This window comes from Polypterus senegalus, chromosome 11, assembly GCF_016835505.1.
Source record: "Polypterus senegalus isolate Bchr_013 chromosome 11, ASM1683550v1, whole genome shotgun sequence".
In the NCBI taxonomy this organism is placed as follows: domain Eukaryota; kingdom Metazoa; phylum Chordata; class Cladistia; order Polypteriformes; family Polypteridae; genus Polypterus; species Polypterus senegalus.
In genome coordinates this window covers 89,568,801-89,594,841 of record NC_053164.1, presented here as the reverse complement: position 1 = coordinate 89,594,841, position 26,041 = coordinate 89,568,801, and the positions used below count along the sequence as shown (strand labels likewise).

Genomic DNA, 26,041 nt, shown 5'->3' with positions numbered 1-26,041 from the left:
GTTAAGGAAGACATTAAACAGACCTGACATTCGGCCCCTTCTTTCAGTTGACCACCTTTATCTGTCCAGGTACTCAGGTTTGCATTTTTATCACAATTTATGCTATTTGTTCAAGATTTTTATGTTGTATTTTAGTCTGAATTATTGACTTTTATTCTACAGTATTTGACTGTTTTGTATATCCTGTATTTATCTTTATTTAGTGAAGATATTATTTGTAGCCAATATTATATCGGTCCTGTTGTTCTTTCTGAATTCTGGGCAGGGTGCTATATAAATAAACTGTGTTCCTTTTTTTTTTTTTGATGGCCCATCATTTATAATAATAAGTGACAAAAACTACAGCAGTTCTATATAATGCAATTAATATATAACATAATTCAGTGTAAAATATGTATTGCCGTTTTCTTCACATACATGTTTAAAAATACCAGATTGGCTTAAATGTTTATTCTAAATTGGTTTAGTACAATATTGCACACATGCCTAGTACATTTTAAAAAACGTAATCACTTTTATTAACGTGGTGCAAACATTGCAATTGTATATTTCGTTTCATGAATGTAAACGAAAAACTATTTTCAATTAACACAGATCTCGATGATTTTAGTTTTGCCGACATGTTAAATAGTACCCACAGACCCGAACACAACGTAAATGTTAATATTAATATTTCACAGAAACGATCCGTATTGTTTAGTTTGATGTATGACACGACGTGATGGCAGAAACCTTCTGAACTTCACAATGATGCGTATTATTTGGTCTGATGTACTTTTTTTCTTCTCGTTTTTATCGCTTAATTTCTGAACGGGTCCTTGACCCGACTTTACTTTCCGGGCTTTGCCGAGACCTGCCGAAACCTTCCAAAAGTAAGTTTACGAAGTCAGTCCTGAAATGACAGAGACGTCACTTCCGGGTCTGTAACTGTGGGTCAGCGACATTCTCTCTCATTGGCCTGTTGTTGCTCGGCCTCCGGCCCGCAGGGGGCACCGATCTGTTATAACGTCGTCTTTCCGCCGTCCCCACGGTCTACCTCCGGAAGTGCCACGTCGTGTGTCGCTGGTGTGAGAGGTAAGAGGTGATATTAGTGCTCACGCCGGTCGATGTAAAGAGAGAAAGGGCGAAGGTGTCTGAAGTAGAAAGCGTTTACGTAAACTCCGAGTTGCTAGTTATCGGCGCTGTTTATACGTGATAAAACCTCGCTGCGCGCCTATTCTGCCTCTCGTTCCGGCCGCTAAATGCCGACGAGCCTTCATTTTCTACTCTTTGTCCTGTCATTTCTGTATTCAGTTTTCGTTTACATAAATGTCGCCTTCCTAACTTGCAAACTGTTCGCACTCCCTACCTTACCTTGAATACTTGTCATTCTGAATCGCAGGTAGAGTGCTGCTTTCTTTGGTTTTCCCGAGTTTACCATCGGCATGCACTATGCACGTTGATTCATTTCAGGATGGGCTGTGTCACGGATATATGCACAAGGTGCTTGTCTTTAAATATTTCCTACATGAAACCTCTGTCAGACAATAGTAAATCACAATTAAACGCCACACTCTAAAGTAATTATTCGTTGCTACTTTAAGAGACTTGCCTCGCTCCTGTGGCACTCCGGCAATGCCGCCTTATTCCATGCTAGATGTGCTCGGCGTCGGTCTTACAGTCGGTTGCTGGCTGATTGACTGCAGCCCGGCTATTTCTCGGTTCGGGTCTGTGGGTTTCCTTCATCTAACTATAGATTTTTCGAGTGGCAGGTTTTGGATGGTGATACGTCTGTAATGTGTGTGAAAACTCCAGAATGGTTGCAGTACCCGACAGAGTAATCTGACGGCCACGACCGTACAGGATTCCATTAAAAGCCTGGCAGTTGTTAATCTCAGTTGTACGCTGGAATGCTCCTTTTGTTGGTTTGAGTCAATGGTTCTCAAAGCTCAGTTTTGGGCGCAGTCTTTGGCTACAGGTTTATATTTCGATCGATATCTTTATCTGTCACTCATTTTTTACCTCGGTGGTCTTATTGTTTAATTAGCCTATCACATTTTCCATTTTATTTTGTATTTAAAAAAAGTGCAGTAATGTCAGATTTACACTTGGAGTAAAGGGAGACGGATTTGCATTTTTTCTGCCTCTTCAAATGCTTAGATTGTTTTATTTTTATTTACTCTGAGTTATTCTGTGGAGTTTGCTTTTTCAGTTGTTTATGAATACAATTTAATGATAAACAGAACAGACACCAGTGCAAATGACTCTGAAAGGAGGAAGTACTTCAGTGTTGCCCACTTGGGTGTGTTTTATTTAACTAAATACAGTGGGTATAAGAAGTCTGCACACCCCTGCCAAAATGTGTGTGATAAAAAAAAATGAAACTGAGAAGTACAGGGTGGTCCAGATCTAATTATGCAGATCCAGATCATCTGGCTGACTTTGATTTATGCGGGGACGATTCTTCATGTCGTCAGTTCGCACACTTCTCGATGGTCCGGGATTTTTTGGGTGATTTTCTATGTAATAAACTTAAGTTGTAGCATAATGAAATTGCATAATTAGATCTGGACCACCCTATAATATCAAAACTTATTCCACCTTTATTGCAGATTTGCAATCTATACAAAGAAGGAGAAAACAAATCTGAAACTGTTTCGAAATCCTACATAAACGTGGTTTCATTAGTGTGCACACCCCCTAAACTTATACTTAGATGAAGCACCTTTCCTCCTTGCAAACAAAATCTCCAGATCTGTCAGATTATGAGGGCATCTTCTGCGCACGGCTCTCTTCAGGTTACCCCATGGATTTTTAGTTTCTATTAAGGTCTGGGCTCTGGCTGGGATGAAGCCAGTGCTTTGTTGATTTTGATGTATGCTTTGCGTTATTGTCATGCTGAAAGGCAAAGTTCTTCTTCAGCTTCCTAGCAAATGCTTGAAAGTTTTGTGCTACAATCGACTGATACTTGGAGTAATTTATGATTCCATCCTCCTTGACCAAAGCCCCAGTTCCAGCTGCAGAAAATCCGCCCCAAAGCGTGATGCTGCCTCCACCCTGCTTCACTGTGGGTATGGCGTTCTTTTGATGATCTTTGTTATTTTTGTACCAAACAAACCTTTTGAAATTATGGCTAAATAGCTCAACCTTGGTCTCATCAGACCATAATACATTTTTCCACATTTTTGTGAGAGACTGGGTATATAACTTTTTGTAAAGCTTAGCTGGACTTGGATGTTTTTCTTTGAGAAAAGGTTTTCTTTCATCTTGCTACCCTACCCCACACAGTCCAGACATATGAAGAATACAGGCGATTGTTGTCACATGTAGGGATCAACCAGTACTTGCCGGGAAATCCTTCAGCCCCCTTAATATTACTCTAAGCCTCTTGGTGGCGTCCCTGACAAATCTTCTTGTTTTCTCATCAATCTTGGAGGGATGTCCTCATCTTGGTAGAGTCATTGTTGAGCCATATTTTCTCCTTTTGTTGATGGCTGTCTTCACCGTGCTCCATGGGATGTTAAATGCTTTGGATACTTTTTTGTACCCCTGTCCTGATTGATACCTTTCAATGATGAGATCCCATTCATGTTTTAAAAGCTCTTAGTAGACCAGCTTTTTGTGTAGGTTGCAACCAAGATGTTATCAGAATAATCTTACAGGAACAAGTCAATTTGGGGAGCATGCACTGGTACAGTGTGTTGCCGCACCCACCACACGACGAAACGGCTCAGGACCCCGGTTGGCAACCCCCCAGGCAGACCCACTCATTCAGAAATGACCCTTTATCTGCCGCAGCCAGGTGTTACGTGGGTGACCCCTTGGTCTGGTCCAGCCACTCGGGTCCCCAACAATGAGGATCTTACGAGCCGGATCACCCTCGGGGAGAAAAGCGCCACTTAGCCGTAGTGCCGTAACTGACGCTCCCTCACAATGCAGGTAATGTGCCTCATTTGGGACTCCATGAGCAACCGCTCATTCGACACAAAGTCAAACCAATGGTACCCAAGGATTCTCTGAAGAGACACAGTACCAAAGGAGTCCAGCCTTCATCACAGGTCACTGGATAGAGTCCATGTCTCGCAACCACACAGGAACATCCAAACTTTATCTGAGCTCAGTCAGAGCAACTTTAATTGATGTCAGGTGTATACTCACAGCTATTTGACATGAGACTTACTGTGATTGGTTGATTCTGAACGCAGCCAGATCTTTGATTATTAAAGGGTGTCCACACAAATGGAGCCAGGTTTTTGGGTGATTTTTTTTTTTCTTTTTCTCACTAAACAGTTTGTGATTTGTTTTCACTTTCTTTGTATAAATAGCAATTTTACAAAAAAGGTTGAATAAGTTTTGTAGGATTTATCATACAGTAGTTTCATTTTTTTATTACACAAAATCTGTGATTTTTCCAGGGATTTGTAGAGTTTTTATATCCACTGTAACTAGCAGCAGCAGCACCTGGCATTGCCTGGGTAAGTAATTTTAAGGAAGATCGTTCTGTTTTCTGTAAATGGTATTTCCTAAAATGCAACTTATATAGTAAATAGGAAGCCCCAGAGGCAAAATTTGGGGTTTCAAAGCAGCCTAGTGTCTCATCCTAACAGATTGGGATATGTATGAAAATGTATGTTGAGACTGGGCCAAAGGTTTGTATAAATTGTATAATTTATGTATTAGATTGTCTAAATAACCAAAACATAAAAAGCTAAAACTGTATTTAAAAGGAAAAAGAGTTTGTTCTTACCTATCTAACAGAAAAAAATCATGCTTTATTCAGTAAAATATAGCATAGCCAGTTTTCAATTTCTTGATAGATGCAAAACACATAGAAACTGGAAACTAATGCCTTGCTATTCTAAGCCATGAGTGCAATTAAGAGAAGACTTAGGTTGGGGCAAAAACTTGCATTCACAGGCAGTCCCAGGGACTGAACTTGAGAACCACTGGTTTAAATAATAATGTATGAAAAGTTGAGGCTGTTTTCATTTGAGCAACCAGTTATGTGGGAAGGGCAGCTGCATCTAAGGAAGTGAACACTTGATGTATTTACAGTGGCATTTCTTATTAAGAGTCAAACAAATACGCCTGTGGGGGCCGGTGAAATTGTGGCGCTGTTTCCATGTTTTCTGACCCTTTTAATTGGCTTGCTCTCAGTGTCCACTTGTTGTTTCCCCTGCATGGAATAATCAGTTACTGCATGCATATATATATATATATATATATATATATATATATATACATATACACACACACACACACACAGTATATAATTCATTGCATTCGTAGTCTGAGTCCCAACCTGAATTGTCTCAGCAGACCAGAGAATCTTGTTCCTCATGCTCTCAGAGATCTTTAAACTACCTTTTACTCAAGCCTCTCGACAATAAATGCCTGTTTGATGGACTGGGTTCTTGGTCATCTCTGTGATAAAGGTATTGTACTTCTTGCTCAGTTACTTAGTTTGGTCAAATGGTCTACTCTAAGAAGAGTCCTGAGGCCTCATGCATATTGTCGTGCTTAGAATTCACACTATAACATGGCGTACGGACAAAAGCAGAAATGTGCGTATGCATAAAAAAAATCCAGATGCATAAATCTGTGTGTTCACCAACTTCCACGTTCTTCTGCTCCATAAATCCCGGTCAGCGCGAAAAGTAACACACCTGCACGTGCCTGCTGCCCCACCCCAACTCCTCCCAGAATTACGCCTCTTTGAATATGCAAATCAATATAAATAGCCCTTAAACTCAGCATTCTGTGAAAAGCCAATGGCAAAAGCCCAGTGGGAAAATAGAAGAATTTCAGCAAATACCAAGTGGAAGCAAAGGAAAAACATACTATTTGTTAATTTAAACAGTGGTATAAACAACAAAAGGAAGTTGATCGAGTGACATAGCATGTCGGAGAAACTCGAAAGTTCAAGTTCACAAAGTTGCACAGTGCCAAAATAAAAAAGAAGTCACATATCAAAGTCGCCGTGAAAAGGCGAGTTGTAGCCCACCGTCTGAGTGTCATATGAAAACATTAGGGTACAGAGGGAAAAAAAAATAGGCACACACTGGGAAACAAAGCATGAAATGTCAACTTTAATCACTTAGTTTATTTTGTCATTAAAGTAGAACATCATAAACTTCATCTTAAAATCGTTTAATTTGCCAGTTTCTCAAATCCCATCGTAACTAAAGTAGCACATTAAATGCTTTGTTTTGTATTTGATCTTCTGTGTGTGAATCGCTATGTGCTTCTTAAACCGGCTTTCTCTTCCTCCGACAAGACACAGCGTCCATTACATTCATGATATTACTGCTCTCTGAATAATTAAAATACTAGGATGTATACTTGATATCATTTTCATGGTGATAGGAATTAAAGCATGTTATTAAACATGGGAACATGGTGGCGCAGTGATTGTTCATGTGTCACGCAAGATGCTTGCTGTGCCGTGCACAACCTTCGATTAAATAATTTATTGCAGCAGTACTGTCTCTTTCAAATGTACTAACCCCCATTTCCTGTCCTTACTTTTCTTTCTTCAGGTAACCAATCGCCACACAATCAGCTCTTTAATAGACGTTAAGCCATCTGTACATGTTTAATTATTCTTCCAGTGTCGCGCCAGTCCTAGCAAGAATACAGCGTGAGGCAGGAACAATCAGTGAACGGAGAGTGCCAGCTTCTTTCTAGCGCAACAACACTGTGTCCTCACATGTTTAATTATTAACAATATAGATTATTTAAATGAAGTTAAAGTTTCATCTGTATAAGATATTTTGCTGCATTTCATCTTAAAAATGATATTGTCATCATATGTAAATACGTGCTTTATAAAGTGCCTCAGGTTGTGCAATATTATAACTGTATCGCAAGTTTACAGTGAGGTAATTCTACTTATAAGCACAAAGCGTTCTACAAGTAGCACTTGATGGACTGATTGATTGCGCTTATAGTTCTTGGGATGAAACTGTTTCTGAACCGCGAGGTCTGTACAGGAAAGGCTCTGAAGCGTTTGCCGTGTGAGAGCAGTTCCAATAGGCAGCATGGCTGAGGCAGCGTGTGCTTGATGCTGCATACCGATAATTCTCTTTCCAATCAGCTGCTGTAGAGCTGTGATTCCACACTCCGATGCAGTGATATAAATCTCCGAGTGGTGCAGTGAGAGTTGCAACGCTAAAGCAGCTATGGTATTTAGAATACTTTGGCTATTCCCTAGACCATTATATTGTTACAGGCTAATTACAATCAGATACCTTAAACTAATAAACAATATGCAGTTAGCTTCAGTGTATATGATAAAGCCGCGTCAGGGATGTTGATCTAAAAAAGAAAGGGAAACCACACTGGAACAAAAGCACTGCTTTGATGCTGGGTGCCGCCAGTTTGCAAAACTAAGCGGAGAACTTGTGTACGCCAGGGTTGGAGCTACCATGAAAATTTCCGTCAAGTTTATTTTTTATATATCGCGATTTGAGCGTGGAAACGTTCATACACAACATTTATACTTGAGGCCCTTGGTGATTCCAAATTTCTTGCATTTCACAATTATTGAGGCCAGTGTGCTCACAGTCCTGTGAACACTCAAAAGCTTTAGAAATGATGTTATTCCCTTGCCCTGATCTATGCCTCACCACAATTTTACCACAGTGGTCTACAGAGTTTCTTGGATTTCATGGCTTGTTTTTTGGCCTTGTATGCAGTGTGAATTGTGAGACCTTACATACACATACATGTGCCTTTTTATCAATTCAGATTGCCACAGGTGGACTCCAGTAAGGTTCTTGACACATCTCAAGGATAATTGAAGCAAATGGTCTCAATGCCTCTATGAATAAGATATTTCCATTTGTAATTTTTAATACATTTGTAAACCTTTCTGAAAACTTTCACTTTGTCGGTATGAGTTGAGTGTAAGTGAATGGGCAAAAATGGCAAATTTATTTAAAATATAGCACAGTATAGTTTACAGAAGTGACAGGGTCTGACTATTCTTAAGTGCCATTTAAACAAGATAGTTCTTGGTAGCTTCAAAGCCATCTTTCATCCATTTGGTTTGGTATCTTTACTGTTCTCTGTTCCAGAAAATTGCAATGATGTTTAGATGGAGTTAACTTTTAGTCACTTTGTAGCAGTGACATGTTTTCATTAATGAAAGAAACCGAGGGTATCATGAAAGAGGCACACTGATGCAGTGGTTAGTAATGCTGTCTTTTAACTCTGGAGTCCTAAGTTTGCATATTGCTGTTTTCCATGGGGTGTAGCCACTTATGTACCAGCTGTCCTGCCAGCAGGACACCACCGTATTTCAGAGTTGTTTGTGTATGTTACAATAAACCCACAAGTCAATCAGAAGCAATAAAGGTATTTTTACATACCCAAGGGTGTGACATCTTTTAAATAAATCGTAAGTTTATGTAATTGACACACATATACCCCAAGCAGTGTGTCACAGGTGAGTGAATTTGCTTTTATCACAAATCCCACCTTCCTCGAGTCACATACAGTGAAAGGCTCATTACCATTGGATTTCTGAGTTTCACACCTTTTCAGTGATGTATAAGTTGTCTGTGATGATTTCTGTGCTACATGTTACAGCCGCGCATTAAAGATTTGAAGTATATTGCCTATGCAACTGCTCATTTTTATGTTATGCACAAGCTGGAGTGAGACTGCTTGCGGATTCGATTTGCAATTAGGCTTGAAATATGCACTACGAAAATGTCATCTTCAAAAAAAAAAAAAGAAAACCTATGGTTGAGGAAGTCCTAGAAAAGTTACAGAATGCTAGTGACATGGGATGTGAAGACTCTGGGTCACAGTTTTGACTCCATTTAGAGCAGCGTATTTGCTGAGGGACTCGATGCTAAGCTTGATTTGTAAGCACCATTTAGCGTAACTTTGAAACGTCATAACATGCACTTCTACAGTTTTAGCTGTATGTTCTCTCTATGTTAATTTTATGAATAGTGCATTCCTGTTTCAGCTTCTTTGCATACCCACTTGAAGTTTCACATGAGGAGCCCTTTGATCAAATGTCACTGGCCATGCAAACCTTCGGTTAGACCATTGTCCTAATGTATTTGAATAGTGCTGCGCCACACTTCTCCTTGTGGTTTATGTGGGGACCCCACCCTGATTTCATGTCAGTGAATCACACTGCAAAAACTTTCATGGGGAACTGCCCTTTAATTGAATGACAGTGAATCACACCGCATCTTGCAGTTTCATGTGAGCTTTGATCAAATGTCACTGTATTGTGCTGCTTGTGTCATTGTATTGTGAGCACATGAAGTTAGTAAGGCTGTTGTTCATGGTATAATTAGCCCTCCACGTCACTAAAGGGATAAGGATAGATAGCGCTGTGGAGTATTTTTTTCCCCATTTCTAATCACTCTTGCTTTTGTACCCCTAAGACAGAAAATAGTGCAGTTACAAATGGGAAGTAAAATCAAGAGCAGGCTTTGCAGTGGTTCAAGTGAGCACATGGATAAAGTGATGGAGATTAGAATCTGTGATGGGGGCACGGACTATACTGTGAACAGGTCTCATGTGCTCGTGATGCGGTGACAGTCACCTGTGGCCCAGAAGTGGCCGAGAAACACTGGTTTAGGTGTATGTGTAGTGTGTGTGTGTGTGTGTGAGAGAGAGACTAGCTCTGGGGTTCCTGTCCAGGGCTGCTAGCAAAGGCATTTTCCCCCACCACTGTAACCTAGCACTGGAAGAAGCTGGTATGAAAATGTATGTATGTGTTTAGTTTAATCCACACATGAAATACAAGAAAAAAGAAACAACAAAAAAGTTTGCGGAGCAACTGCAACAGAACGCAGGAGAACTTATGTGAATTGCAGCACAAAAACTACAATCAAGTGCACTTAATGTAAGCTTCTTCAGATTCTAGTGGTAAACAGAAAATGTTTCAAGGACTGACAATGAAAAATAATTTTGAAAGTAAAGGTTGGGATGAATAAATAATTATATATACATAGTTACAAATTGCTTAATTGTCGCTTTATAGTGACATGTATAGTGTGTATATATTTTTTTCTGAAAATCTGAATTTGCAAAACAGAGGTTTCTTGTAGTGGATTATAATATAAGGAGTTCCTTAAGATATTATGGAGCATTTCCATGAATACACTGATGAGCAAGCAAGCAGAGTTTGTACTCAATACGGAGGTGAATAGGGAGCCAAAGAAGTGACCAAAGGATTGGTGAAATATGTTCATATTTCCGCACACTCATCAGGATCCTTGCAGCACTATTTTGAATTTTTTTGCGAGCTTCTGACGGCTGTTGCTGGATATCCTGATGAGGAGTGCATTACGATAGTCCAGCCTGGAGGAGACAAAGGCATGAACCACCTTTTCAGCATCACAAAGGGAGAGGCAGGGATGGAGTTTGGCTTTGTTTCAGAGATGAACGAATACAATTTTGCAAAGGTGATGGACGTGTATCAAATGAAAGATGGAAATCTAATTTCGCACCCAAATTTGAACGGCATAGCAGACGTTTATTTTTTGGGGTATGTAATTTAGATAGATAGATACTTTATTAATCCCCAAGGGGAAATTCACATACTTCAGCAGCAGCATACTGATTAAAAAAAAAAAAATATTAAAGAGTAATAAAAAAATGCAAGGTGGAGAGTGCGAGGCAGGTATAACAGTCTATAATCTTATATAGTGTTAACGTTTACCCCCCCGGGTGGAATTGAAGAGTCGCATAGTGTGGGGGATGAACGATCTCCTCAGTCTGTTAGTGGAGCAGGACAATGACAGAAGTCTGTCGCTGAAGCTACTCCTTTGCCTGGAGATGACACTGTTCAGTGGATGCAGTGGATTCTCCATGATTGACAGGACCCTGCTCAGTGCCCGTCGCTCTGCCACGGATGTCCAGCACAATTATGTCAAAACCCCCTTAATACACAAGGAGTTAAACAAGGTGCTAGGGTTTCTGCTGACTTCACAGTGACCCTGTATGACCAAGTTCAGGCAGTCTGTGGTGCACGATGACCCTAACCATCTTAATAATAGAATAAAGTGTCCGTGTGTCCGTCCAGTTTCTGTATCTCTGTCATTTCAAGACATGGCACATCACAAACATTTTTAGTAACAGGATGCATTGTATTTGTCATTCTGATAGATGGCCCATCACAAACGTTAACACTCCTTTTACGAATCCCAAAGCAAATGGCATATAGCAGAGACACATGCATTGTTTGGTGCACTGAAAACATTTCCTCCGAGGTCTGTATTGATTAGTTAGATTTCAGCCCGCCTTTGTCGGGTAGCACAGCTAGTAGAGCAATAAGTGGGTTTGGAAAATTAATAAATTAGCAGGGTTCAAATTTCCTTTTGTCCTTTTTTATTTATGTCACAGTGGAGTTCCTGTTAACTTAGGCTGAAGCTCCTTTACTTTTCTTCATATGTTACCCTTTTTTTTTCTCCCTTCTTAATCCTGTTTGAAGGCTTTATTTAAAATGTACCCTTTGAGAATGTGCTCGCCTGTCAACATACTCTTATTTGAATAAAGTACTTCAAGATCAGTTCTCACTGTGCAGTATTGATAGGAATACGTTTTTATGTGCTGTTTTTCTGATATTGTCTTATTATAGCATGACCCAATTGTTTTATGCACTATCAAGTACAAGATGTTTTAAATGGCATAGTCCTAGTATGTATGATGCACTTATACTAAATATGGCAGGTAATCATTTTCATTTTCGTGGGCCTTGATATAAGCTTTTGTATTTCTTTGTTAAACTGCATAAATACAATATATCCTCCTTTTCCAGATCATGTTTGCAGGGAGCAGGTGCCTAAAATGGCAGAACTAGAAGCAATTTAGAGCCATTAGCTAGCCTAGCAGCGATGTCTTTAAGACATGGAAGAAAATGTGTTTTGTATAGTTAGTTTAGCCTACTGGGCTTTATTTCCTTTAGAAATATGACAATTTGTTCTTTTTATATATTTATTTAATATTGTTTATTAAAATTTTTTATATTACTTTTTATTAAGTTTATATGCATACATCGTCATGTTCCATTATTTGAGATGTCTGGCACTTTGTTTTGGCACATTTGGAATAGTTGGCACCTTGTAGCACTTAGATTTCAATGTCTACTAGAAATGGTGTTACCATGATCTGCTTGTTTTCATTTAGGTTTTCAGCCATAAGGGATAACTTTAGCATTTCTGAACTGCCCACTGTTAGTGCACATGTGTGGTCTTGTCTCCACAGCAGTGGACTGACATTTTCATGCAGGTTTCAACCCCATGCTGGTCCAGGCTGAGATCGTTTTAAGCTTCCCAGCTATTCTGACCTAAGAGCTACATGTATGAAAATTGATAGATGGATTTAATAATATACAAATATTTAGATGACAAAATACATGTACTTTACTTGTCTCACCATTTCTTTAGCTGTCAAAATTATTCAATTTATCAAAAAAAAATTCAAACCAATACAAGGATGCATCAGTCTTAAAATAAATGTCTTTCAAGTCCCATGGTTTGTTGTGTTCCTTTATAACTGTTAGGATGATGTGATTCTACGTGGGGTGACTCATTATGTGAGGTTTGAATGTTTTCTCTTTGTTTGTATTGCTATTTCTCTCAGATCCTAAAGACGTATGTGTTAAATTAGTAGCACAGAGTGAGCAAAAGTGAAGGGTGTATACTCAGAAGGATGTCAGGATGGGATTTAGGTTCATCGGAATAAGATGAAGAATGTGCAGTAAATGAGCATTCCCTCTGTCTGTTTCATCAGAAAAAATATGATGAAGGTTTTCACACAAACATGAGTTATATTTCAAGACCATGTTCATGATTATTGTTACGTGTACGTACAAAGTACAGTGAAGTTCTTAATTCACTGTCTAATCTATTGCAATTATATGCAGAAAGAACAAATGATTTCTTAGTATTGTAATGCAGAGATGTTCACAGCATGTTCAACTTGAGCAGACTTGTGATTAGAGTTGCTCTCTCTGTCTCTCTCTATGTTCCCATGTAGTGTGCTAAACATGAAAGAGGTATGGTTTCCTTGCGAACCATTTTCAGGCTGACATCACAGGAGGAGCTGCAAAGGAGGAAAACACATGTGGTGAGAAGGCTGAATGCAGACTGCAGCTTGATGTCTAACAAAGTCGTTCAGCAGTGTGCATGTTGTCATCTGTTCATTATTGTTCTGAAACAAATTTTTTTCCACTCTACTAAAATGATTCATGTAAATTACCTAACCCTACAAACTAATATTTAATAGTAACTAGTATTCTTCCTTATCTTTATTAAAAATGTGTTTTCTATTTGATAATTACTATTTTCTTTGCTAATGTTTTGATTCTCGGCACTTCATCTATGGAGGATTTCTGTATTGCACCAAGGTCCACTGCTGGTCAGTTATGATGTTGATTTAATTAACAATTAGAACAATAAGTGACTTTTTTTAACTGAATTTAGTACAGTTAAATGAATTACATTGAATATTATTCCTATTTTTGTTTTGTTTTACTTGAAACGAAAACTGCACAAATTAAATGAGCTTTTCATGCTGAATAAGCAACATATGGTATTCATCCTGATATCTGCAAAAAAAGGCATAACATAATATCAGATTTGATCCAAAGGTCAATTTTCATATTGCTGATAGGTTTAGTTTGTATTTTCAATCCACTATTTTAATTTAGCAAGCTAATGCTTTTGTTATGCTTTTTAAACTCACTGCAGTTTTCTTTTCACTTTGTCAATATTCTTTTGACAAAATTCTTTCACAAATCTCAGCACTAAAAGACACTTGATAACATTGGACAGAATGCATTTCAAAGCAACAAGATAATTAACAATAAACAACAAATTAATCAAAATAATTAAAAATAAATTGAACATCTTGGTAGATTTGTTGATTCAGGGGCCACATGTTGTCAGTCAGTCATTGTCCAGCCTGTTATATTCTAACACAGGGTCACAGGGGTCTGCTGGAGCCAATCCCAGCCAACACAGGGCGCAAGGCAGGAACAAATCTTGGGCAGGGTGCCAGCCCACCGCAGGGCACACATGTTGTATAACTACTTTTGATGTCTACATTTTTAATTAAAACCTTAGCTTAGAAGACATTTTGATATCTAACATGCTTAATGGTCAACCTTGACTTAATGCTTTGTCTGTTAGTGTACCATATTTTTAGGAAATGTTTAATACACATTTGTGTTTGGTGTTCTCCTTTATTTTCCTCCAGGAAGTCAACAGGAAATTAACCCATCAAGGACCAGCTAGATGTTTACAATGAAGAAAACCTTGGACTCCTATTTTGCCTCTGAAGCTGTAGTGCGACTTGTTTTGTTTGGAGTGTTTATGTAAGTATCTACCAGTGTGCTACTTTTATGACATTTTTATTTGTCCTAATTTCAAACTGAAATAATTTCCCAGCTGCCAAATTTGTTATTAACATTCTGACACTCTCCGACACTAACTTCATATATAACAAATCTACAGTAGCTTGGCTTTTAATTAATTAGAAGTAACTATGTATGCCTGGACATCACTCCAGTTCATTTTTACTCAGACACTGTTTATAGATGAAGATACTGTAGAAGCTTAAATGTTGCTTTTACATTCCAAAATATGCAGAAGGTACTAAAATGATTAAAATCATCAAATCAGATAAGAATAAAGTACATGCAGAAAAAAATGTAATGAATTAAATATTCAGTATTGAGGTTTAGAATGCATGTGACAGACAGACATCAGGTGTACTAGGTGAGTGGTGTCACATAGCTAAATGACCACTCAAATGTACATTTTTTTCTTAATGCTGCAGGTTAACAGAACACCTCCCTCCGTTTATAAGAGAAATTCAGCCAGAGGAGTTGTGGCTTTATAGATTTCCATATGTGGAAGAGGACCATGTTCCCACAAATCTAATGTTTGTATGTATTTTAATATAACAAGCACTTTTCACACAGACTTTTCTCGTTATTTTTTCAAACCTCTATTTTAAGTGCCAAAGGGGATTTCATTTAAACTATCATTGTTGACTCAGTGATTATCTGGGACTTTTAACTTTAAAAGAATCTACAGATGTACAGTATACATCGATCAGCCACAACATGAAAACCACCTCCCTAATATTGTGTAGGTCTCCATTGTGCTGCCAAAACTGCTCTGACCGTTCGAGGCATGGACTCCACAAGACCTCTGGTGTCATAATGTTGTATCTTACACCAAGATGTTAGCAGCAGATCTTAAATTGTGAGATGAATCCTTCATGGATTGGACTTGTTTTTCCAGCACATTCCACGCATGGTCGATTGATTGAGATCTGGAGAATTTAGAGGCCAAGTCAACACCTTGAACTCTATGTCATGTTCCTCACACCATTCCTGAACAGTTTTTACAATATGGCAGGGTACATTATCCTGCTGAAAGAAGACACTGCCATTAGGGAATACTGTTGCCAATGAATGTTTGTGGTGTCCAACCATCTTTAGGTAGGTGGTATGATTCAAAGTAATGTCTACATGAATGCTGAGACCCAAGGTTTTCCAGCATCACACTGCCACTGCTAGCTTGCCTTCTTCCAAAAGTGCATCCTGTTGCCATTTCTTCCAAGGTAAATGATGCTTATGCACCTGGACAGCCATATGATCAAACAGAGAACCAGGCCACCTTCTTCCATTTTTCCATGGTCCAGATTTGATAGTCACATGCATGGCCACTCTGACCAGCCTGCAGCTGTGCAGCCATATACACAGCAAGCTGTGATGCACATGTGTTCTGAAACCTCTCCATGGCCAGCATTATGTTAGCTCTTCTGTGGGATCTAAGCAGACGGGCTAGCTTTCATTCCCCATGCACATCACTAAGCCTTGGGCGCCCGTAACTTGCTTTACTTGTTGTCCTTCTCTGGACCACTTTTGGTAGGCACTAACCACGGCTTTGCAGATACTCTAACCCATTTGGCAGCCTTCACAATTTGGCCCTAATCAAAGTCGCTCAGATCCTTATTCCTGTTTCTAGCCCATCAACTTCAAGAACTGACTGCTCACTTGCTGCCTAACATATCCTACCCCTTGACAGATGCCATTGTAGCAAATTTTATTCATTTCACTTGTCAGTGGTTTTAATGTTGTAACTGACTATTGGGGAAAAGATTTCGGATGTTTCCAATGAAAGAACTTGATTTTAATGATCAAGATGAATGAATTAAACTGTTACGTGAGTTTATGTGTAATTACTTTACTTCAGTCATCCAGAAATGTATATATTCCTGTGTTTAATATGGTTATTGTCATCCATAGGGCATTGCCTTTTTTGTACCTCTGTCTGTCATTTTGCTGGGCAAATTTACAAATAAAGTTGAGCAAGAAGACACAAAAGAAGCATGCCTTGGTAAGAATACAAATATGTATCTTTGTATATTTTTCTGACATTGCAGAAACACTTATGATTTTACCTTTTCTCCACCTGTAGCTGCTACTTTGGGTCTGGTACTAAATGGCGTGTTTACTAACACTGTGAAGTTAATTGTTGGAAGGTGAGACTCATCATTTTTTAAAAAGACTTGTGATCATCCTTAGTGGTTATTTTGGTTCATTTTATTTCAATATGCCATTTGAAATATTTAATTTATATAGCTTTCTTTATTTAAAAGTACTAAATAAACCAGTATAGCAGAACATTTTTTGTAGGATGAAGTTTATTGCAGTAGTTATGCAGTATATAGAGAGAAAAAAAATTGGTTCCGTTTTTTTCTTAGATTTTATGTGCAGTGCAATAAATGTAAAGCAGTAAGATTTGACCCACTGTCTAAAAACACAATATTCCCCAAATCCATTGTTTGCAAAAGACATCAGTCTTCTTAGGTGTAATCACTAGCACAGATATAAATAAATCAGTCAGGCAGTCCCTGTTTTTTATTGCAAGTTAATTTCAACTTGCTTTGCGTAAGGGTTATGTCAAGAAAGATGTTGGCTAACTCGCTGTATAAGCTTAAAGACCTTGGTATTGAATCTGGAAAGAAACCCAAATGCTGCCTTAATGGAGTAATTAATATGAAGGCTAGATTTTTGTTTTTTAAAACACTTTCAAACATTTCTTAATGTAACATAAACATCTAAAATCACTCGATTACTCGGTTTGTCAACTGTGTAACACGGCCGCGGTTTTTTTATTTAGTGAAATTTAACCTATTTAATATTACGGTTGAAGGTCCCAATCAGGTGATGAAAGATAAGTTACCTGGTCTACTTTCTTAAAGCTGTTTCTTCCCTCTCCACCACTTTGATTTGTCATTTGTGTGCTTGTCATAACTGAACTAATGACTGTTCATCAGACAGCTTCATTACTGTATTTGTGGTAATGTGGATACTATAGCTAGATTAGACAGATTTAGTAAATGGAGGGGTGTATGCTATCATGTGTTGGTTAGCGCCAAGATGTGATTCCTTCCTCGGTCAGCGCTTGTATTTGCCCTCTTTATCCACATAAGCGTTTTCTCAGTGCTTTAATTTCCTCCCACATTCTAAACACGTTTGGTAAGTTAAGAATATAAGTTGGCGTGTTGCTCATGTAGTTCAGTGCCAAACTTTGTTCTGAAATGAATTGGGATCCTGTTCAGGGTTTGGCCCTGCCTTATGCTTGATTCTGCAAGAATAGGCTCGAGATCTTCACAAACTTGACTTGAGTTAGTTGATTTTGAGGATGGTTTTTTGTTTTTTTTTTAGAATAATATCTACTAAATTTTACCACAAAGTTGTATGTTTTAGTCATGAGCAGTGCAGTGATCAGTTCTTCCAGTTGTACAGCTTCAGAATCCTGGGTTCAAGTCTGTAATTATCTGCATAAAGTTTTTACATTTTGTCCACGTCTTTAAGGACGTTGTTTGTTTTACATTCCACATTGTTAAAAATGCTAAACTAGAAATGATCTCTCTTTAAGTGTTTAAACAAGACAATGTATACTTACTGAAATAACAAGTAAGAGAGCTAATTTAGTTATCCTCTACAGTGAAGTTTACTGTACAGTAAAGGCAATAAAGAAATGGGCAAATATTAAAACTGAAAGGTTTTGGAAATACATGTATTAATACACAGAAGCAATTGAGTAGAAGTTGCACAAATAAAAAGTTGTTTGCTTCCTTTATATAATTTTATCTTTGGCAATATTTTTTAAGACATTTCATTTAGAATAAATATCATTTCTTAGGCTTTTTGACACTAACACTGTGGATACTTTCCTTGTTGCTCTTTGCAGACCCCGGCCTGACTTTCTGAACCGCTGTTTTCCAGATGGACAGATTAACTCTGACTTGCGGTGCAATGGGAATTCAGACACTGTGCTTGAGGGGAGAAAGAGTTTTCCTAGCGGACATTCCTCTTGTAAGAAGTATAATTTTTCGGGTTTACATTTACCCTGCAAATTAAGATCAAAAGTCTATCTGTGTTGCTGATCTCAATACACCTAATTCAAAAGGTCAGGAATGTGTAGACCATCAAATAAGAAAGGAAATAGCAAGCCAAATATGATGTCACATGTTATTAAATGTATAGTAGACAGCCATTAACAATGCAGATTAATAAGTTGCAATCTGATACATTTGGGGAAAACAACAAATTTACAGATAATATAAGTATGCAGTCCTGCCCTCTGAATTAGAATAATGAGGTTCATAAAATGATTGGATGGTTGCATATTGTTACCAGTCGGGGATGAGAATGGGGCGTTTCCTCAGTTTGGATTTAAGATTCAGACAGTGATTACTAAACAGCTGCGTGGCATTTTGCTGAGGTGATGTTTTGGTCTTATCTGACAACAAGGCAATAATTAAAATAATTTTTTCTTTTTGTTTGTCATTGAGTCTAGTTGCTTTCGCAGGCCTGGGATTCACTGCCTTCTATATAGCAGGAAAACTGCATTGTTTTGCGCCAGCAGGCCGTGGAAAATCGTGGAGACTGTGTGCCTTTTTGATGCCACTGCTTTTTGCAGTTATGATTGCACTGTCAAGGACTTGTGATTACAAACATCACTGGCAAGGTAAGATGTTCTAAGCTAGGTCTTATTTCATAAGAAAGGGAGTGTTAAATCTCTGGTAGTTGTACTGCTTTAGAAGTAGCATATTTGAAATTAAAGCAAATGAACTTATACAATTACCAGGGCTTGGCAGATAGTGTGGAATGTGTGCATTACCTTCCCGAAAAATAAAAGAACAGTATTTTGTGAATTAGGGTTGTGCTGTCTACTGATTTTAAGAGTACCAAAACACATTTTTAAAATGGTATGGTAACTAGTATTTGTTCATTTTGGTACTAGAAGTAAACGGTAGTTTTGAAGCACCTCATGCTCTGTCATTTATTAAACTGTCCTCAGGCTCTCAGGTGAAATATATGCATTACTGTACATATGGCACAATTCACGGTGACTGATCTGTTGACCGTCCACCAACCCTTTGATCTTACATATTATTATAAACATGCTGGAGAATCGAAGGAGGAAGCTCCTTTTATTTAGGAAGTGTGGTAATACAGGGAGACATGGGTAGTTCTCCTTATTTGATTCAGCTCTCTCTCTCTCTCTCTCTCTCTCTCTCTCTCTCTCTCTCTATATATCTATATATATATATATATATATATATATATATATACACACACACATATACTGTGTGTGTGTGTATATATATATATATATATATATATATATATATATATATATATATATATATAACATTACACACAGTAGAGTCTCGCTTATCCAACGTCGCACCACAAAAAACTATTCATATAAAAATGTTTATTACAAAATATAAAGTAAAAATACATAAAGCAAATTAACCTGCACTTTACCTTTGAAGAGAAAAGAATCATGGCTGTTGTGAGTGAGTTTCTAAACTCTTGTGGGATTCTATCCAACTGGGCGACACGCGGAAGAGCGTCCCAAAGCAATCGCAGTCTCCCAGCGCTGTAGCAGTTCGCCATAAAGGCCAATCCGAAAAGAGCGCGGACATGCTTTAAGCGCCTGCCAGCGATGGGTGATACAAGGAACATTATAAATGCGCAGGGCACAGTGTTACTTTCCCCCCCGACTCTGCCTGACTGCTGTGTCTGTGTATAGAAGAATGGCAGATCCTGCTAAAATAAATAACCGCGCTGTTGCTGTTTCAAGCTTAACATAGCTGGTGGTGTTAAAAGTACTGAGACTCGGCTTTGAGTTTTCGGGTGCAAGACGGGGTCTTGCACATCACAGCAAAAACATGCGCAGTCACAATGCTGTAGTAAACAGTATATGCTCGTACGGATGTTGACTATATGAGTGACGGAGTTAAGGCTCTAGAAACTGCAATTAATTACATTGAGCAACAAGAAGAAGCTACAGGAATCGACATGATGCTGCAAAGATGGCGAGACTTTCCAGTGAAGAAACGGCACTCGTCAGGAAAGCAGACTACGATCAAAAATGTCTTTTAAATCATCACAGGACTGAACTTTTTAAGTACAGTACATACTGTATTTAACTTCAGACAATTCTGTAACTAAGTAAATTTTTTCAGTTAATTTATTCTGTTTTGTTGTAAAACATGATTATTAGGTTCGTAATTTGTAGAATTATAACATAGTTTGACGTTTAATAGGCTTTTTCTTAACACCTCTCATTATCCAACATTTTCACTTATTCAACGTTCTGCCGGCCCGTTTATGTTGGATAAGTGAGACTCTACTGTGTACAGTGGGTACGGAAAGTATTCAGACCCCCTTCAATTTTTCACTCTTTGTTATATTGCAGCCATTTGCTAAAATCATTTAAATTATTTTTTTCCTCATTAATGTACACACAGCACCCCATATTGACAGACAAAAAAAGAATTTTTGAAATTGTTGCAGATTTATTAAAAAAGAAAAACTGAAATATCACATGGTCCTAAGTATTCAGACCCTTTGCTCAGTATTTAGTAGAAGCACCCTTTTGAGCTAATACAGCCATGAGTCTTCTTGGGAAAGATGCAACAAGTTTTTCACACCTGGATTTGGGGATCCTCTGCCATGCCTCCTTCCAGTTCTGTCAGGTTGGATGGTAAACGTTGGTGGACAGCCATTTTTTGGGTCTCTCCAGAGATGCTCAAAGGCTCTGGCTGGGCCATTCAAGAACAGTCACAGAGTTGTTGTGAAGCCACTCCTTCGTTATTTTAGCTGTGTGCTTAGGGTCATTGTCTTGTTGGAAGGTAAACCTTCGGCCCAGTCTGAGGTCCTTAGCACTCTGGAGAAGGTTTTTGTCCAGGATATCCCTGTACTTGGCCACATTCATCTTTCCCTCGATTGCAACCAGTCGTCCTGTCCCTGCAGCTGAAAAACACCCCCACAGCATGATGCTGCCACCGCCATGCTTCACTGTGGGGACTGTATTGGACAAGTGATGAGCAGTGCCTGGTTGTCTCCACACATACCGCTTAGAATTAAGGCCAAAAGTTCTATCTTGGTTTCATCAGACCAGAGAATCTTATTTCTCACCATCTCAGAGTCCTTCAGGTGTCTTTTAGCAAACTCCATGTGGGCTGTCATGTGTCTTGCACTGAGGAGAGGCTTCCGACAGGCCACTCTGCCATAAAGCCCTGACTGGTGGAGGGCTGCAGTGATGGTTGACTTTCTACAACTTTCTCCCATCTCCTGACTGCATCTCTGGAGCTCAGCCAAAGTGATCTTTGGGTTCTTCTTTACCTCTCTCACCAAGGCTCTTCTCCCCCGGTAGCTCAGCTTGGCCGGACGGCCAGCTCTAGGAAGGGTTCTGGTCATCCCAAATGTCTTCCATTTAAGGATTATGGAGGCCACTGTGCTCTTGGGAACCTTAAGTGCAGCAGAAATTTTTTTGTAACCTTGGCCAGATCTGTGCCTTGCCACAATTCTGTCTCTGAGCTCTTCAGGCAGTTCCTTTGACCTCATGATTCTCATTTGCTCTGACATGCATTGTGAGCTGTAAGGTCTTATATAGACAGGTGTGTGGCTTTCCTAATCAAGTCCAATCAGTATAATCAAACACAGCTGGACTCAAATGAAGGTGATCTCAAGGATGATCAGAAGAAATGGAAAGCACCTGAGTTAAATATATGAGTGTCACAGCAAAGGGTCTGAATACTTAGGACCATGTGATATTTCAGTTTTTCTTTTTTAATAAATCTGCAACAATTTCAAAAATTCTTTTTTTGTCTGTCAATATGGGGTGCTGTGTGTACATTAATGAGGAAAAAAATTAATTTAAATGATTTTAGCAAATGGCTGCAATATAACAAAGAGTGAAAAATTAAAGGGGGTCTGAATACTTTCCGTACCCACTGTATATGTGTAATATATAGTGTGTGTGTGTGTGTGTGTGTATATATGTATATATGTGTGTGTGTGTGTGTGTGTGTGTGTGTATGTATATGTGTGTATATATGTATATAATATGTATATATAATTTTTTTTTTTTTTTCACATTTACAGATGTTCTTGGTTGGTTATCCCTTTTAAGGTCAAAATTTACACCGTTTTTTTCTTTTTGTCTTTTACAGATGTATTCATCGGATCAGTTATTGGACTCATATTTTCATACTTGTGTTACAGACAGCATTTCCCACCACTGACTGACAATGAAAGTCACCGGCCTCTAAAATGTAAAGGCACCGTACCATCAGCACAAGAACGAAAACTTGCCAACTTTATTCTTCCCATATAGGGGACAAGGAGGACACAGATTTTTTTTTTTTTTTTTTAATTTGTACATCTCAAGTATCTAACAGTTGCTGTGCAACAAACTAGTATTCTTAATGCAGGGTCATCTTCAAAGCTGCCAGCATAGATAAGCTACTACAGAGTCTAGGAGGGAACATACATAAAAAGAACTGGGCTGTTTTCAGACAGATAACCGTGCTATAGAAGAGCAACACTTCTTCTTCAGGAAAGTGTTCGGCCAAGCTTGGAGTACACCTGATCTTTTCTTTATGCTGGAATATTTGAAATTTAGATTTGTAAATTGAGATCACATTTCTGAAATTCATGTAAGCCCTTAGCAGAAGTAACGCAGGTAAGAGTGATGACTATTGATTCTGTATTTGTGGAGGGTTATGTCAACTCAAAATTTAGAAGAAGGTCAAAAACATGAATGCTGAGAGCATGAGTTCTTTGTATATTTGTGGTGGTGTTTACTTAAACAAAGTAAGTAAATGTTGGCCAAGCTGGCCATTCCACACCACCCTTACTGGTAACAAGTAATGCATTTACTGTACAGATGAGACAGGAGAAGTGTATGTATAGCTTATAAACCAGGGAAGGTTTTGTTCAGTGCTGAAACAAAAGAAGAGGCACATTAGTTTCATGGAGATAAGAGATATTTTGTTCTCAACTCATGAAGGGAAGTGAAGAAACAGATGTTTGCTTTGATGTAATGATAATTCACATTCTATCTGACTTATAACGCTGGCACTATTAATTTCTGACATAAAAGCTAACATTCCAACAATTTAAAGTTTTAAAAGGATCAAAGTCATATTCTGCCAGATTTAGAGTAAAACTTGCATTCCATCAGCTTAAATAAGGTACAGTGGTGTACATTTGGGTACCTAACCCATTTTTTTTCCTTCAAGCATTGCGTGTGGTTGGTTTTGATTTAGACATTCCTTTTGGGCCAAATTTGTTGGATATTTACATAGTGAAAGCTGTTCATTTGTAAGGTTTCAGGATAATATCAATGACGAACACAAATATGGCAAGCCCTGCCTTTAGTTTTACTCCTCAAGTACTGAACTATTTACACTAGTGGCCTCTCGTCTAAGAGTGGCATTGCTAATTCACCAGGATTGCACTAAGCAGCCCCCTGATCGTGTTTGACGTCCGCCCTCTGAGGTTCAGTCAAAGCCAGCCATGCTTACTTCTTGTGGTGTGTCGAGTGCCTGTTTAATTATGTAAAATGTGTATTTAGAACATCAAGTGGAAAAGATATTAAATGTGAAATTTGTGACTGTCCTATTTTAAAAATTGGTACTCAGCCACTAGTCCTGCTTTCAGATATCTAATGCAGTATGACTTGTTTACTTTTTTTACACTGAAAACATATTTTTTACGTCGTCCTTCATTGTGTATTTTTTTTCTCCCTAAAATGTATCCAGGTGGTTGTATTTTTAATGATCTTTAGTATGGAAGAGGGGCCTACTTCCCAGTGCTTAGTTTGGTCTTTTTTATTGAAAATAGGAAGTACTTTGTCGGTACAATACTGCTATAAAGCAGGGTTCTGTTTGTTATGTAGCAAAGTAAAGGATTTTGACAAATGTCTTAGAAAAGTAAAGTACACGCTCCTGCTGATTAGGTCATGTAGAAAGGAAAGTAGTGGGATCTTCATTTCATCCAAAAGAAAGAGCCTCTGGAAAGTTATTTGGAATATTAATAGCAGGGACATGTATTCTGGCTGAAAAAACAGTAGGTGAGACAGCGGATATCATTTGAAACCTTGCATCTTGAAGCAAAAAGCCCTAAAAGTCCTTCCAGTGTTGTGCTCGCTCTTTTGGTGAGGCCCAGCATCAAATCCTTGCAGTCTGATAAATGTTCCAGAGCAAATATTTCATTACTGAAAGACAAGCTTTGGATCAAAAAAAGAAAAACAAAAGAGCCTCTTGAGTGTATACAGCGAGGATTTGTGCTTGCCATAAATCTGAGCATATTGTGAGTGTTTGGGTGTCATGGACTTTTCCAAAAAAGGAGCTTCTGCAAATGTGATTGAACTTTTATGTGAGGGAAGATTCTGCAAACCACAAACCTGTCCTCAGAAATAATGAATTAACAAACATTCACAACTGTCTCGTCCCTTTTACTTTCTGATTGCAGTCCTGTTTCAGGCTAATACATGTGTGCCTCTTACAAATCCTGACGCTGACTTGCGTACAGCCTTGAATAAATCCGTGTCCTTGTCACTAGCTGTATCACGCCGCCATTTGCTTTTCTCATTCTAGTCTAGAATATCTTATGTTGATGCTTTGCGCTGAAATACAAATGGTTTTTGAAGAAATACCATGAACATTTATTTCTGCTTGACTATACAATGTTTAGGAATTTATCCTTAAATAAAAGACACATATCACTGCATCCTCAATGTGTCTTATACATGTATGTGGCATTAATGGCTCTGGATAATCGTCTGGCACAGATTGGCTATCTGACTTGAGTACACCATTTTTCTAATGACTTGTATTACCTTCAGATGTTTGTAATTATGTTTATGTTTGTGAAATTACTGATTTCACTTTGTTTACAATAAATAAGACATTCATAAGATGACATTCCTTTATTTTGAGCTTTTAATAAAAGATGTAAACATGTTTTGAAGCTTGCTTTCTATAACGTTGTATAATACTGAAACAGCATTATATTCTTACTCAAGGGAGTTGTTGCTAATCATTTAACGCGATAGTTTCCTTTAGCTATGCTGTACTTTACTGTATTTAAGGTTCGGTCTGATGTTGCCAGTGTGGCTGTCAGATGCTGATATACCTAAAGGGAATGAATACAAGTCATCAGACTTTCATTGGAAAAATGACAGGAACTTGCCAATAAGCACAGATGTTAAGGTTTTGAATGACACAGCCAGGACACAATCTTTCATTTTAAAAATGGTGCTGGAGCATAGCTACCTTGGCAAATACTTGTCAGAAAGCTGACATTACAGGCTGTTTCCTGTGCCAACAGTACTGAGCACGATACAGGAGTCAGTCCTTAATGGGACATCAGACCCTCAAAAGACGTATACATCCCACTTATACACAACCAGATTAAAGACGTTAACAGCAGCTCATTAAGACAATAAAATTAGATCAGAAAGTTGGTTTTTCAAGTTTGCCTTGAATCAGCTTGATTAGAATCTGTTAATGAAATCCTAATCCTGTATGATTTTAAATGATGTTTTATGTGAAATGAATGAAGTCAGCTCCTAGAATCTTGTTTCAAATCCTGGCCTGGTCACTGTATGAGTCCTGAGTGGGTTTTGTACATTCACCTGGGGATGTTTAAGTTTCATCCAAAGTCCCTACAGTATGCATGGCAGGTAGATTGCTGAGT

General features: G+C 38.3%; 1 protein-coding gene across 4 annotated transcripts; it reads left to right on the top strand.

Moving 5' to 3' along the window:
* The first annotated feature begins 998 nt into the window (after nt 1-998).
* plpp5 (phospholipid phosphatase 5) lies at nt 999-24,585 on the top strand. Of its 4 annotated transcripts, none has more exons than XM_039769231.1 (9): nt 1,013-1,074; nt 12,991-13,080; nt 14,212-14,329; nt 14,794-14,902; nt 16,274-16,364; nt 16,446-16,509; nt 18,228-18,352; nt 18,837-19,007; nt 22,510-24,585. In XM_039769231.1, the coding sequence occupies exons 3-9, from the start codon at nt 14,250-14,252 to the stop codon at nt 22,671-22,673; spliced, it is 804 nt and encodes a 267-aa protein (XP_039625165.1). In that variant the 5' UTR covers nt 1,013-1,074; nt 12,991-13,080; nt 14,212-14,249; the 3' UTR covers nt 22,674-24,585. The 4 variants fall into 4 exon arrangements, with proteins under 4 accessions (XP_039625169.1, XP_039625165.1, XP_039625167.1 ...); XM_039769233.1 differs by lacking the exon at nt 1,013-1,074 and adding an exon at nt 4,365-4,454; XM_039769234.1 differs by lacking the exon at nt 1,013-1,074 and adding an exon at nt 8,720-9,853.
* The last annotated feature ends 1,456 nt before the right edge of the window (nt 24,586-26,041 follow it).

Coding starts and splice junctions, on each gene's coding strand:
- plpp5 (XM_039769235.1), top strand. CDS start 14,250: ATGTTTACAATGAAGAAAACCTTGGACTCCTATTTTGCCTCTGAAGCT. Junction 14,330..14,793: donor GTTTTGTTTGGAGTGTTTAT/GTAAGTATCTAC, acceptor TTAATGCTGCAG/GTTAACAGAACACCTCCCTC. Junction 19,008..22,509: donor TTACAAACATCACTGGCAAG/GTAAGATGTTCT, acceptor TGTCTTTTACAG/ATGTATTCATCGGATCAGTT.